Source organism: Trachypithecus francoisi, unplaced genomic scaffold (genome assembly GCF_009764315.1).
Source record: "Trachypithecus francoisi isolate TF-2019V2 unplaced genomic scaffold, Tfra_2.0 Lachesis_group20, whole genome shotgun sequence".
In the NCBI taxonomy this organism is placed as follows: Eukaryota; Metazoa; Chordata; class Mammalia; order Primates; family Cercopithecidae; genus Trachypithecus; species Trachypithecus francoisi.
The window spans coordinates 60,699,505-60,713,909 of NW_022681466.1; the positions used below are offsets into that span (position 1 = coordinate 60,699,505).

At 41.7% G+C, this 14,405-nt stretch overlaps 1 protein-coding gene across 1 annotated transcript in view; it reads right to left on the minus strand.

Moving 5' to 3' along the window:
* DNAH9 (dynein axonemal heavy chain 9) overlaps positions 1-14,405 on the minus strand; it is a 386,382-nt gene that overhangs the window by 302,884 nt on the left and 69,093 nt on the right. Inside the window, exons 16-17 of the mRNA XM_033184520.1 lie at positions 11,784-11,980; positions 11,250-11,674 (exon numbers count right to left, since the gene is read on the minus strand). Coding sequence (XP_033040411.1) covers positions 11,250-11,674; positions 11,784-11,980 — 622 coding nt within the window. The remainder of the gene's footprint in view (positions 1-11,249; positions 11,675-11,783; positions 11,981-14,405) is intronic.

A 14,405-nucleotide genomic window follows, 5' to 3' on the forward strand; every position in this document is an offset into this window, starting at 1 on the left:
GGGCCGTTGCAGACGCGAACGACTCTGTCTGACAGCTTTGGGGAGAGCCGTGGATCTCCCAACGCGGAGGTTGAGATCTGAGAACGGACAGACTGCCTGCTCAGGTGGGTCCCTGACCCCTGAGTAGCCTAGCTGGGAGACATCCCCCACTAGGGGCAGTCTGACACCCCACACCTCACAGGGTGGAGTCACCCCTGAGAGGAAACTTCCAAAGAAAGAATCAGACAGGTACACTCGCTGTTCAGCAATATTCTATCTTCGGCAACCTCTGCTGCTGACACCAGGAAAACAGGGTCTGGAGTGGACCTCAAGCAATCTCCAACAGACCAACAGACAGTCCTTCTGACTGTCAGACGGAAAACTATCAAACAGGAAGGACACCTATACCAAAACCCCATCAGTACGTCACCATCATCAAAGACCAGAGACAGATAAAACCACAAAGATGGGGAAGAAGCAGGGCAGAAAAGCTGGAAATTCAAAAAATAAGAGCGCATCTCCCCCTGCAAAGGAGCGCAGCCCATCGCCAGCAACGGATCAAAGCTGGTCAGAGAATGACTTTGACGAGATGAGAGAAGAAGGCTTCAGTCCATCAAACCTCTCAGAGCTAAAGGAGGAATTACGTACCCAGTGCAAAGAAACTAAAAATCTTGAAAAAAAAGTGGAAGAATGACAGCTAGACTAATTAATGCAGAGAAGATCATAAACGAAATGACAGAGATGAAAACCATGACACGAGAAATACGTGACAAATGCACAAGCTTCAGTAACCGACTTGATCAACTGGAAGAAAGAGTATCAGCGATTGAGGATCAAATGAATGAAATGAAGCGAGAAGAGAAACCAAAAGAAAAAAGAAGAAAAAGAAATGAACAAAGCCTGCAAGAAGTATGGGATTATGTAAAAAGACCAAATCTACGTCTGATTGGGGTGCCTGAAAGTGAGGGGGAAAATGGAACCAAGTTGGAAAACACTCTTCAGGATATCATCCAGGAGAACTTCCCCAACCTAGTAGGGCAGGCCAACATTCAAATTCAGGAAATACAGAGAACGCCACAAAGATACTCCTCCAGAAGAGCAACTCCAAGACACATAATTGCCAGATTCACCAAAGTTGAAATGAAGGAAAAAATCTTAAGGGCAGCCAGAGAGAAAGGTCGGGTTACCCACAAAGGAAGCCCATCAGACTAACAGCAGACCTCTCGTCAGAAACTCCACAAGCCAGAAGAGAGTGGGGGCCAATATTCAACGTTCTTAAAGAAAAGAATTTTCAACCCAGAATTTCATATCCAGCCAAACTAAGCTTCATCAGTGAAGGAGAAATAAAATCCTTTACAGATAAGCAAATGCTTAGAGATTTTGTCACCACCAGGCCTGCCTTACAAGAGACCCTGAAGGAAGCACTAAACATGGAAAGGAACAACCGGTACCAGCCATTGCAAAAACATGCCAAAATGTAAAGACCATCGAGGCTAGGAAGAAATTGCATCAACTAATGAGCAAAATAACCAGTTAATACCATAATGACAGGATCAAGTTCACACATAACAATATAACCTTAAATGTAATGGACTAAATGCTCCAATTAAAAGACACAGACTGGCAAACTGGATAAAGAGTCAAGACCCATCAGTCTGCTGTATTCAGGAGACCCATCTCACATGCAGAGACATACATAGGCTCAAAATAAAGGGATGGAGGAAGATCTACCAAGCAAATGGAGAACAAAAAAAAGCAGGGGTTGCAATCCTAGTCTCTGATAAAACAGACTTTAAACCATCAAAGATCAAAAGAGACAAAGAAGGCCATTACATAATGGTAAAGGGATCAATTCAACAGGAAGAGCTAACTCTCCTAAATATATATGCACCCAATACAGGAGCACCCAGATTCATAAAGCAAGTCCTTAGAGACCTACAAAGAGACTTAGACTCCCATACAATAATAATGGGAGACTTCAACACTCCACTGTCAACATTAGACAGATCAACGAGACAGAAAGTTAACAAGGATATCCAGGAATTGAACTCATCTCTGCAACAAGCGGACCTAATAGACATCTATAGAACTCTCCACCCCAAATCAACAGAATATACATTCTTCTCAGCACCACATCGCACTTATTCCAAAATTGACCACATAATGGAAGTAAAGCACTCCTCAGCAAATGTACAAGAACAGAAATTATAACAAACTGTCTCTCAGACCACAGTGCAATCAAACTAGAACTCAGGACTAAGAAACTCAATCAAAACGCTCAACTACATGGAAACTGAACAACCTGCTCCTGAATGACTACTGGGTACATAACGAAATGAAAGCAGAAATAAAGATGTTCTTCAAAACCAATGAGAACAAAGATACAACATACCAGAATCTCTGGGACACATTTAAAGCAGTGTGTAGAGGGAAATTTATAGCACTAAATGCCCACAAGAGAAAGCAGGAGAGATCTAAAATTGACACTCTAACATCACAATTAAAAGAACTAGAGAGGCAAGAGCAAACACATTCAAAAGCTAGCAGTAGGCAAGAAATAACTAAGATCAGAGCAGAACTGAAGGAGATAGAGACACAAAAAACCCTCCAAAAAATCAATGAATCCAGGAGTTGGTTTTTTGAAAAGATCAACAAAATTGACAGACCGCTAGCAAGACTAATAAAGAAGAAAAGAGAGAGGAATCAAATAGTCGCAATAAAAAATGATAAAGGGGATATCACCACCGACCCCACAGAAATACAAACAACCATCAGAGAATACTATAAATACCTCTACGCAAATCAACTAGAAAATCTAGAAGAAATGGATAATTTCCTGGACACTTACACTCTTCCAAGACTAAACCAGGAAGAAGTTGAATCCCTGAATAGACCAATAGCAGGCTCTGAAATTGAGGCAACAATTAATAGCCTACCCACCAAAAAAAGTCCAGGACCAGATGGATTCACAGCTGAATTCTACCAGAGGTACAAGGAGGAGCTGGTACCATTCCTTCTGAAACTATTTCAATCAATAGAAAAAGAGGGAATCCTCCCTAACTCTTTTTATGAGGCCAACATCATCCTGATACCAAAGCCTGGCAGAGACACAACAAAAAAAGAGAATTTTAGACCAATATCCCTGATGAACATCGATGCAAAAATCCTCAATAAAATACTGGCAAACCGGATTCAGCAGCACATCAAAAAGCTTATCCACCATGATCAAGTGGGCTTCATCCCTGGGATGCAAGGCTGGTTCAACATTCGCAAATCAATAAACGTAATCCAGCATATAAACAGAACCAAAGACAAGAACCACATGATTATCTCAATAGATGCAGAAAAGGCTTTTGACAAAATCAACAGCCCTTGATGCTAAAAACGCTCAATAAATTCGGTATTGATGGAACGTACCTCAAAATAATAAGAGCTATTTATGACAAACCCACAGCTAATATCATACTGAATGGGCAAAAACTGGAAAAATTCCCTTTGAAAACTGGCACAAGACAGGGATGCCCTCTCTCACCACTCCTATTCAACATAGTGTTGGAAGTTCTGGCTAGGGCAATCAGGCAAGAGAAAGAAATCAAGGGTATCCAGTTAGGAAAAGAAGAAGTCAAATTGTCCCTGTTTGCAGATGACATGATTGTATATTTAGAAAACCCCATTGTCTCAGCCCAAAATCTCCTTAAGCTGATAAGCAACTTCAGCAAAGTCTCAGGATACAAAATTAATGTGCAAAAATCACAAGCATTCTTATACACCAGTAACAGACAAGCAGAGAGCCAAATCAGGAATCAACTTCCATTCACAATTGCTTCAAAGAGAATCAAATACCTAGGAATCCAGCTTACAAGGGATGTAAAGGACCTCTTCAAGGAGAACTACAAACCACTGCTCAGTGAAATCAAAGAGGACACAAACAAATGGAAGAACATACCATGCTCATGGATAGGAAGAATCAATATCGTGAAAATGGCCACACTGCCCAAGGTTATTTATAGATTCAATGCCATCCCCATCAAGCTACCAATGACTTTCTTCACAGAATTGGAAAAAACGGCTTTAAAGTTCATATGGAACCAAAAAAGAGCCCGCATTGCCAAGACAATCCTAAGTCAAAAGGACAAAGCTGGAGGCGTCACGCTACCTGACTTCAAACTATACTACAAGGCTACAGTAACCAAAACAGCATGGTACTGGTACCACAACAGAGATATAGACCAATGGAACAGAACAGAGTCCTCAGAAATAATACCACACATCTACAGCCATCTGATCTTTGACAAACCTGACAAAAACAAGAAATGGGGAAAGGATTCCCTATTTATAAATGGTGCTGGGAAAATTGGCTAGCCATAAGTAGAAAGCTGAAACTGGATCCTTCCTTACCCCTTATACGAAAATTAATTCAAGATGGATCAGAGACTTAAATGTTAGACCTAATACCATAAAAACCCTAGAAGAAAATCTAGGTAGTACCATTCAGGACATAGGCATGGGCAAGGACTTCATGTCTAAAACACCAAAAGCAACGGCAGCAAAAGCAAAAATTGACACATGGGATCTAATTAAACTAAAGAGCTTTTGCACAGCAAAAGAAACTACCATCAGAGTGAACAGGCAACCTACAGAATGGGAGAAAATTTTTGCAACCTACTCATCTGACAAAGGGCTAATATCCAGAATCTACAAAGAACTCAAACAAATATACAAGAAAAAAACAAACAACCCCATCAAAAAGTGGGGAAAGGATATGAACAGACATTTCTCAAAAGAAGACATCCATACAGCCAACAGACACATGAAAAAATGCTCATCATCACTCGCCATCAGAGAAATGCAAATCAAAACCACAATGAGATACCATCTCACACCAGTTAGAATGGCAATCATTAAGAAGTCAGGAAACAACAGGTGTTGGAGAGGATGTGGAGAAATAGGAACACTTTTACACTGTTGGTGGGATTGTAAACTAGTTCAACCATTATGGAAAACAGTATGGCGATTCCTCAAGGATCTAGAACTAGATGTACCATATGACCCAGCCATCCCACTACTGGGTATATACCCAAAGGATTATAAATTACTCTACTACAAAGACACATGCACACGTATGTTTATTGCGGCACTATTCACAATAGCAAAGACTTGAATCAACCCAAATGTCCATCTGTGACAGACTGGATTAAGAAAATGTGGCACATATACACCATGGAATACTATGCAGCCATAAAAAAGGATGAGTTTGCGTCCTTTGTAGGGACATGGATGCAGCTGGAACCATCATTCTTAGCAAACTATCACAAGAAGAGAAACCAAACACCGCATGTTCTCACTCATAGGTGGGAACTGAACAATGAGATCACTTGGACTCGGGAAGGGGAACATCACACACTGGGGCCTATCATGGGGAGGGGGGAGGAGGGAGGGATTGCATTGGGGAGTTATACATGATATAAACGTCATGCACATGTACCCTAGAACTTAAAGTATAATAAAAAAATAAATAAATAAATTTAAAAAAAAAGGATATAAGCAAATCAAGCAAGAGTAATTTTATATCTATTGAATCTAATTAAAAAAAAAAGAGATATAAAGCATAAAGAACAAGAAGGAAGAAGAAATACAAGTATCATAAATTTGTAGATGATGACTATGTACATAGCAAACACCAAAGAATATACAGATGAATTGTCAAAATTATTAAATTAATTTAGCAGGATGACTAGATACAAAATCAATGTACAAAATCAATTCCTTTTCTACAGAAAATACGATTTTAAAATATCATTTATACTAGGAACTGAAAAACAAAATACTGAGGAATATATTTGAACAAAAATATGCAAAATTTTAAAGATAATGATTACAAAATTTCACTGAAAGACATAAAAAGGATGTAAATAAGTAAAGAGATAATATGTTCTTGGACAAGAATACTCAATATCATCAATTCTACTCAAATTGATCTATAGTCACTACAAATATAATTAAAATCCCAACAGGTTTTTTTCTTCTACAAACTGAGGATTAAAATTTATATGAAATGGTAAGAACCAAGAACTGTCAGAATATTCTTGATGAAAATGATCCAGGTGGAGACCTGCCCTGCCAGATATTGAGATTTGTTACTAAGCTACAGTAATTAGGATTTCCTCATATTCATGAGTGCTAGATAAGGGACTATTTAATGTGAAAGATAACATTTTAAAACATTTAGAAGAGAATACAGTAGGGTATCATTAGGATATCTGGGCAAAAAAAGGATTTATTTAACAAGACAAAAGAAGAACATAAGGGAAAAGTTGGACACATTTGGCCACACAAATTAAGAATTCGTTTATCAGAACATACCATAAGTGGAGTGAAAAGACAGGTCACAAAATGGTAGACTCCATTTGTAAGACATACAATAGCAAAGGACTAGATATAGAATATGTAAGTAATTCCTAATCATAATTTCCAAAAGGTAAAAAAACAAAATCCAGTAGAAAAATGAGGAACCGATATGAATAGGCAGAGAAAAGGAAACATAATGACTCACCAAAAACATAAAAAGATGAGGACCTTTTTATACTCAGAGTACTGCAAAATATTTACCACAGTGAGATACCATCACACTCCCACCAGAGTGGCCAGGATTAAACAATTTACCAATACTAAGAGGTGGGAAGGATGCTAGGCTGTAAGAGCTTTCACCCATGGCTGTCTCTACCTTGGAGGGAGCTTGGTATTATGTGCATACTCTTTGACTTAGCAATTCTGCTCTTATGTATACACCCTAGAGGAATGCTTGCCCGCTCCATGATTACGTATGAGAGTACTTATAGCCACATTGTTAAAAGGGAAGCAGTGTCCTTAGGAGAGAGCAAAACCACTGGAAACAACCCAAATGTTCGTCAACTATGGAATGGACAGATACATTGTGCTACATTAATCTAAGGGAATACTGTACACAGTGAAAATAAACTACTGCTATACTCTCAAACTGGATAAATCTCAAACATAATGCTGAGTGAAAGAAACAGAACACAGAAGAAGATATGGCATACAATAATACTTCATTTTTATAAAGTTTTAATGCAAGTCTCCATATAGGTATGTGTATATGCATATACATATATATACATCCATATGCATACACATGTGTATATATCCATACACACACACACACACACACACACACACACACACAAAGCAATGAAGAAAAGCATGGGAAGGATTATGTCACATTTAGGACACTAGCTGTTGAAACTAGATGTTGAAAGGAGGGAGAAGGATTTAAACTTTAAAATATAGCCAATGTTCTGTTTCTTAGCTGGATGATGCAAATTCACAAATTCGCGTATTCTCTTTAATATTGTTCTCTAAATTGTATGTATGTTATATTTCATCATAAAACTTTTTGTAGAGAGAGAATGGGAGGTGAAGAACCAAAAAAAAAAAAAATATATATATATATATATATAAACACATCTTTTGAGAAATTTTGCTGTAAAGGAGTGCATACAAAAAAACTGTGTTGTAGCTGGAAGGACTTGTGGGATCATGCTCCTTTCTCTTTTTCAGTGTGTCAAATATCACAATATGCTCACATGGTATTAAGAACATGTAAAGGAAATAATTGATAATGTTGGAGATAGGGAATATTTAAGAAGGTAAGTCCTAAGGTGACAGGAAAGAGTTTGAACTTAGAAAAGCAAGGACAGCTTATCCACAGTCACAGGTGAGGTGGTTGAATATCCGGCTTCAAATGCAGGCATGTTGGTATATTTGTCAGTGAAAAGGTGAATTAGTTCTCTCGTGATTGATACTAATTTCTCAGTGAAATGAGAAGCCAAGTCATAAAAGCAGAGAAGATATTTGAAGGAAACAGAAGTCTGAGAGAATTGGGAAGCGTTTAGGAAAATGTGAAGGGCCTACTGAATTTTATGTTCACAAATGAAATGTAGGACTGGTCAGAAGACTGGTTCGATTTTGCTTCGTCAGGGATGAATTGCTCAGGAGCAGGTGTGGAGTGCTGAGTTTAAATAGTCAGGGTTTTACAAGGTGGGAACAGGAGGGAATAGGGACCAAGGATGAGAGACTCTGAGAAAGTAGGGGAGTCAATGAATTGGAAATCCTGATGGGTTTGAAGAATTCTGTGCGGCAGTGTTGCTAAGTAAGTGAGGTGGAAAGATAACAGGTGGAGGTCAGGGAGTGGAATGCTTCCACCTGAGCTTCTGAAGGCAGAGCAATTACTTCCCCATCATTCTCTGAGCCCCACTGAGAATACGGAAGAGATGTGGGTAGCAGAGGTATGGCACAGGGAAGGGCATCGGAGGGAGGAGATCAACAACATAAGAGCCAGTCTGATGGAGATTCTGTGGAGGATGGGTCATGGCAGGTGACTATCAGCAGAAAGTGGGAAGGGAAATCTTTGAGCCAGATGCTAAGATCTACACTGGTGAGGAAGAGGGACTAATGGCTTGGTGGGTGACGGCAGCAAGACAGAGTGCAGTTGGTGTCCTCTGAGAATTCACGTCAGGGGAGCTGGTGATTTTGAGGAAGGATGGTGGTGAAATGGTCTGGAAGCAGCACTGAAGAGCAACCATACCTCACCCACCTGCAGGCCCACTGGTAAGAGGGATATAGGAGAAAAGTCAGCCTCCATTTGGGAGGGCTGGAGGGGAAGCAGTGTCCTCAGAAGAGAGCCAGGTTTCAGTTGGAGCAAAACGGTGATGAGACAAGATGAAGGGGACGGTGGACATTTGCTGCTATAAGATCCTGAGGTCTGCTGCAAGGGCATAGAAAAGCCTTGCAAGGGCAGGGGTAGGGGTTGAGTAAGATTACGGCAGGAAGAGCTGAATGAGATGAGAGTTTATGTAACAAAAGGGGGTTGGACTTGTGGCAGTGAATGAAGTATCTAAAATGCAATGCAAGTTGGGATTCATCCTGACCTATTAAGGAAAGGTGGAAATCACATAATTACATGGCACAGAGGAGACAATAATAATTTTTAAATTATTTCTATTTTATCTAATCCTCCAGAATGCAATAAAACCTTCTCCTAAAGTGTAACACAGTAGCCAGTTTTTAGAATTACCAACTGTTAAAGTTGGAAGACGGAAGACACCTTAGAATAATTCAGCTGGGCTGTCATCTTTCAGAGGTGAGGAAACAGGGTTTGAAGGACACAAAGGCAAGCCTCCTAATTTCTCTACTGTGTGTTTATCCTGTTAAACCAACCCCATTTGATCCTTTGAAGCCTAACTGGTTGATTCCCATGGCAGCTGCTGTTACCACGTCCTGTATCAACCATGTGTTTTTGATCTTTTCACATCTGGGGTCTTAGAAACTTCCCCGTGCAGGGCTGAGCAATTCCTTGAGACAGCAGTGGCTGGCCCGTGAGTGCATCTTTCATATGCAAACCAACCATTCCAGAGTCCAACCACCTCCTCTGTGGGGCTTTCACAAGCTGGGTCATTATCCCCCTGCCCTAATCAGCCCAAGGCCAGGTCCCAGACAACTTGGAATAGTCTCTATGCCCCAGAGGTGCTGAAATGCTCAAACTCACCAATCCTGAGCCTGCTTGCCATGACTCATCTATTCCTTTCCACAGAAATCACAAAAAAAGCTCCTGCCTATATTCTCCACCCCCTTCTGCCTCCTGATGGACCCTGGAGCTCCCCTGTGTGGCCCTGTGTGGCATGCCATACACCGTTCTCCTGGGAACTGTGAGTAATAATCTATCTGCTGTACACTGTCCTCCTGGGAACTATGAGTAATAATCTATCTTTTTATGGGAGTCATCTGCTGCTCTATGGCCTTGCTGTGCCTGAATGATAAAACCTGCATTTTGAAACATGCTGGTTATCCTTGGATTACCAGACCTAGCAATGGAGAGGGACCACAAAGCAGCTGTCCTCTCCAACAGTGCTCCATCCTGGGGTATCTGTCATAGTCCTACCACCCACCAGCATTTCCTCTTCTTGCCTCTGAGTTCCTCAGGGAAGAAAAGCTTTCATGAATGTGGAATAATACCCAGGAAGCCCTATTTAAAACATCCACTGCTGGGCATGGTGGCTCACGCCTGTAATCCCAGCACTTTTGGAGGCCAAGGCAGCCGCATCACCCGAGGTCAGGAGTTCGAGAGCAGCCTGACCAACAGAGAAACCCCTTCTCTACTAAAAGTACAAAATTAGCCAGGCATGGTGGCGCATGCCTATAAATCCAGCTACTCAGGATGCTGAGGTAGGAGAATCGCTTGAACCCGGGAGGCAGAGGTTGCGGTGAGCCAAGATCGCACCATTGCACTCCAGCCTTGGCAACGAGAGCAAAACTCCATCTCAAAAAAAAAAAAAAAAAAAATTCCCACAAAGCGTTCTTGGGGTTTCCTAGGGTAGTCAAACATTACCCCTGGAAAGTCTCTTAAAGTTTATTTGGAGATAGATAAAATTCTTGATGTTGCCATTTGCTTTCTGCCTATGGCTCCAGATCATGGAGCAAGGCCGTGGCAGCATTAAGCAAAACCAGCACTAAACTGAGGAGGGGTCAGGCTGACCTCCCTGCAGTGTCGTCCAGCACTCCAAAGGGCAATCACTGTGCGGAGGGACTGGTGGTCCCCAGTGGGGTTCTGAGATGGGGGTCAAGATTCTAATTGTGGTGTGTCTCTGGGGACCAGTTCAAGGTAAAGTGACCAGGGGACTGTTGACCACATGGATTGTTCATTCAGAGGATGGTGCTCTGGCTTAGAGAGCCTAGTGCTGGGCTGGGTGGTCTATGTCACAGTAGGACAGACAGAATTTCATATCCAGCCTGTTGCATGGTGAGAATGGCACAGACAGGCAGGGAGGAGCACAGGGTTTTAGTAACGTCCACATTGCCCAGCTGGATAACCTGAGACAAGGAGTAAGAGGTAGAAGTAAAACAAAGAGGCCCGTCAGATACCCTCTGCTTCCCAAGTTTAAAGAGACGGCATGGGGCTGTGAAGGGAGCTTGGACCTCCTATTATTGTCTCTAACATTCCTTACCACTTAACCACTTGCCTTTCACACACTGGATGTCAAATGGAAAACAAACCAAAGAGGGCTTATCTGGTGAACAAAGAAAAGGGCAGGACTTAAGTTACCATGATGTCTGCAAGTCTAGAACCTCTAACCAGCTGTCTTAATTTTTAATTTAACCAACATATCCATGGGGAAAAAAATATAAAAAAGGTTGAAAACATGCTGTTCCTCGCAGCCTAGCATGCTGGAAGAAAGTGAAAACAACTGTCGTACCTGTGAGTGACGTGGTCCACAAGATGCTGTTTGAACAGGAGGCTCCACCTCTTAATAATATTCAGCAGGGATGCCTTAAAGGGTCGAATATCAATTTTCATCCAGCTGTCAAACACCTTGATGGGCTCCAGCCTGCACACCTCTTCATAGAGCGTTTCATAGGAGTCGATTTGCACTTTAAACTGAGAAAGGAAGGGAGGGTTCTCTGGGATGCTGTCTTCCACATGGTCTTCAGTTTCTTCCGGAGTGAGGATGTGCCCATACAGCAGAAACTGACCCAGAACCTCCTTCTGGTCCTCCACATAGAGGTATGAATACTGGCTGAAGGTGCTCCGATAGCCACAGCAGAGGCCCATTATTCTCTGGACTCTCTCCATGAGCGTGTGCCGCATGTTTGCCAAATCTGGCATACCGTCCAGGTCGACCTGCGGAAGTGAGACAATGGCAGGCAGGTTATATCAGTGCGTGGCAGGAAGTTCAAGATTCGGTGGGAGAGGACACAGTTGGAGGGCAGGATGGCTGCAGCTCCAGTACCTGATAGTGAGGAGAGCCGTTTTGTGGGGAAAGTCGTGGCACCAGAGATGATATCCTAAAAATGCTGGTGACGAGACCCTCAACAATGTCATAGAAACCCCCCTTCACGCCAGACTCCAGAGACGGATAGAAAACTAGGTCTGGGATGGCTAGACTCAGTTGTGCTTCAAATATTGGGGTAAGTCCTGCCTTACACTCTGAAAAACACAGAAAACAAGCAAACAAAACAAAGAGTGGATAAAATGGACAAAGTAGAGGACTGTTTTAAAAGCATCCAGACCAATGCTTTCCTTTAGATAAGCTGCTAGACTGTAGGAAAATGGAAATGTAAAATTTGTTTACATCCCATACAACGTGAGGGTGATAGTCTTGCAGTGCTTCTCAATGGGAGAACCACTGACATTTGAATAGGCCAATTCTGGTGCAGGGCTCTCCTGGGTACTGCAGGATATTTACTTTGCTTGTCTTCACAGAGTACATCCTAGTGATAGATCAGCCCAAGCCTCTCCCCTTCCACATTCTCAAATGCCTCTTGGGCGACAGTCCAGCCTCTGGCTGAGAAGAGATTGATTTGTTATTTTTATTTATTTATTTATTTTTGAGATGCAATCTGGTTCTGTCACCCAGGCAGGAGTGCAGTGGCACAATCTCGGCTCACTGCAACCTCCACCTCCCGGGTTCAAGCGATTCTTCTGCCACAGCCTCCTGAGTACCTGGGCCTATAGGCACGTGCCACTGCGCCCGGCTAATTTTTGTATTTTTAGTAGAAATGGGGTTTCACCATGTTGGCCAGGCTGGTCTCAAACTCCTGACTTCGTGATTCACCCACCTTAGCCTCCCAAAGTGCTGGGATTACAGGCATGAGCCACTGTGCCCAGCCAAGATTTCAAAGTCCATTTCTTGGAAGCAGCTGATTTCTTCCTAGGCACAAGCCATGTCATGCCACTGATCACTCTAGGTGAATGGGGGCAGGCTTGTCAACGATGTACAGACACAAACCACAAAGAGAAATTACAATTCTGCCTATTCTGCTCCTTATCCTTTTCTAAGAAATAATTTATTGCTGTGGTCCTGTAGTGATAAAAATTTTAAAAACAGTATGAATAATTAACAAATCCTTGATTACTTACTAGGTCAACTTGCCTTGCCAAATTTAAATCAAAATACAACGCAGAGCAAGATGTTCCAGGTACAAGATATATGCTTAAAGTTTTTATCAATAACCACTTATTTTTATATGACTTTTCAATTGTAGTTATATTTAGGAGCCTGTTATGGGCTGAATACTGTGGGTGGCAGAGACTGTTCACTGAAATCCATTGTTGTCTTCTTCCCTTGAAATAGAGTAATAACTGGGATTTGACCAGATTTCCCAGCCCTGCTTGCAGACAGGTGTGGCAACGAAATTTCCTCACCAATGGATGTAGGACAACATGATGGTGCCACTCGTGTGCTGGGACTCTTGAGACTGCAGGTGACCCTTCTCTGTACTCAGTCTCTTTCTCCTCTACCAGACTACAGCCTGGATATGGCAGTGAGTCAGCTCAACTGCAGAAATGAGGACAAGGCCCTGAAGAATGGTGGAGCCACAGGACAGAAGGAACCTACCCACCAAACTGGAACACCCACCTTCGACTCTTTCTTTCAGGGGTAGACTTCTCTGTCCTTGAAACCATATTGTTGAGGGAGTTTTTGTTACCACAGCTTAGCCATTCACCCTAAGTAAAATACTGCAGTATACTCAAAATACGTAAGAATAGGGCCTTGCCTTCAGAACTGGAGGGATGACAAATTCACATTACTGGACTCAGGAGAGTCCCAATATTTAACTTAAGGGAACACAAGATTGGACTCAGGAAAGTCCCAATATTTAACTTAAGGGAACATAAGTTTACCAATAACAAAGTAACTATACTACTATAAGTTTATAAAGTGGTATAGTTTATAAAAACTACTATAAGTTTATAAAACAGTATAGCTTATAAAATCACCTATAATTTGCTATATGTACTCATGACATATTCTGTATTAATATACATATTATATACTTATAATTAATAGATAAGGTTGCATATAGTTTACAGAATTCAAAAGACTTGAAAGAATGTTTTAACTATGAGATTTTTTGCCCCATATGTTGACATGGGACTGTAATCTCTACACTGGATGTAACACCAATGTAATTATCATCCAAAGCAGATTGTCCTGGTTCCACAATCTTGGTGCATGTAAATCACTTTACTAGGTAAGAGGAGGAGGGACATTTCTCTATTGAGTGGGAAGCATACAACCTATGCAGGGTTTGGGTTGAGAGATGACAGGGAGACCAACCCAAACCTTGGGAATGCCCTCAACAATGTCATAGAAACCCCTGCTCTGATCTGGACTCCAAAGGTCAAAGAAGTCTACTCTCCTCCAGGTTAACAGTCCAAGGTGAATGTTCCAGTTTGGTGGACAGGTTCCTTCCATCCTGTGACTCTACCATTTTCCAGGGCCTTATCCTCATTTATTGACACAAGTAGAAAAAATGGTAAGGTGGACCTAGGATGAAAAAGCCACTTAACTGAGCCACTGCAAGGGGTCACCATGATTTTCTTCTCAGAGGCCCCTTTAGGCTCCTTT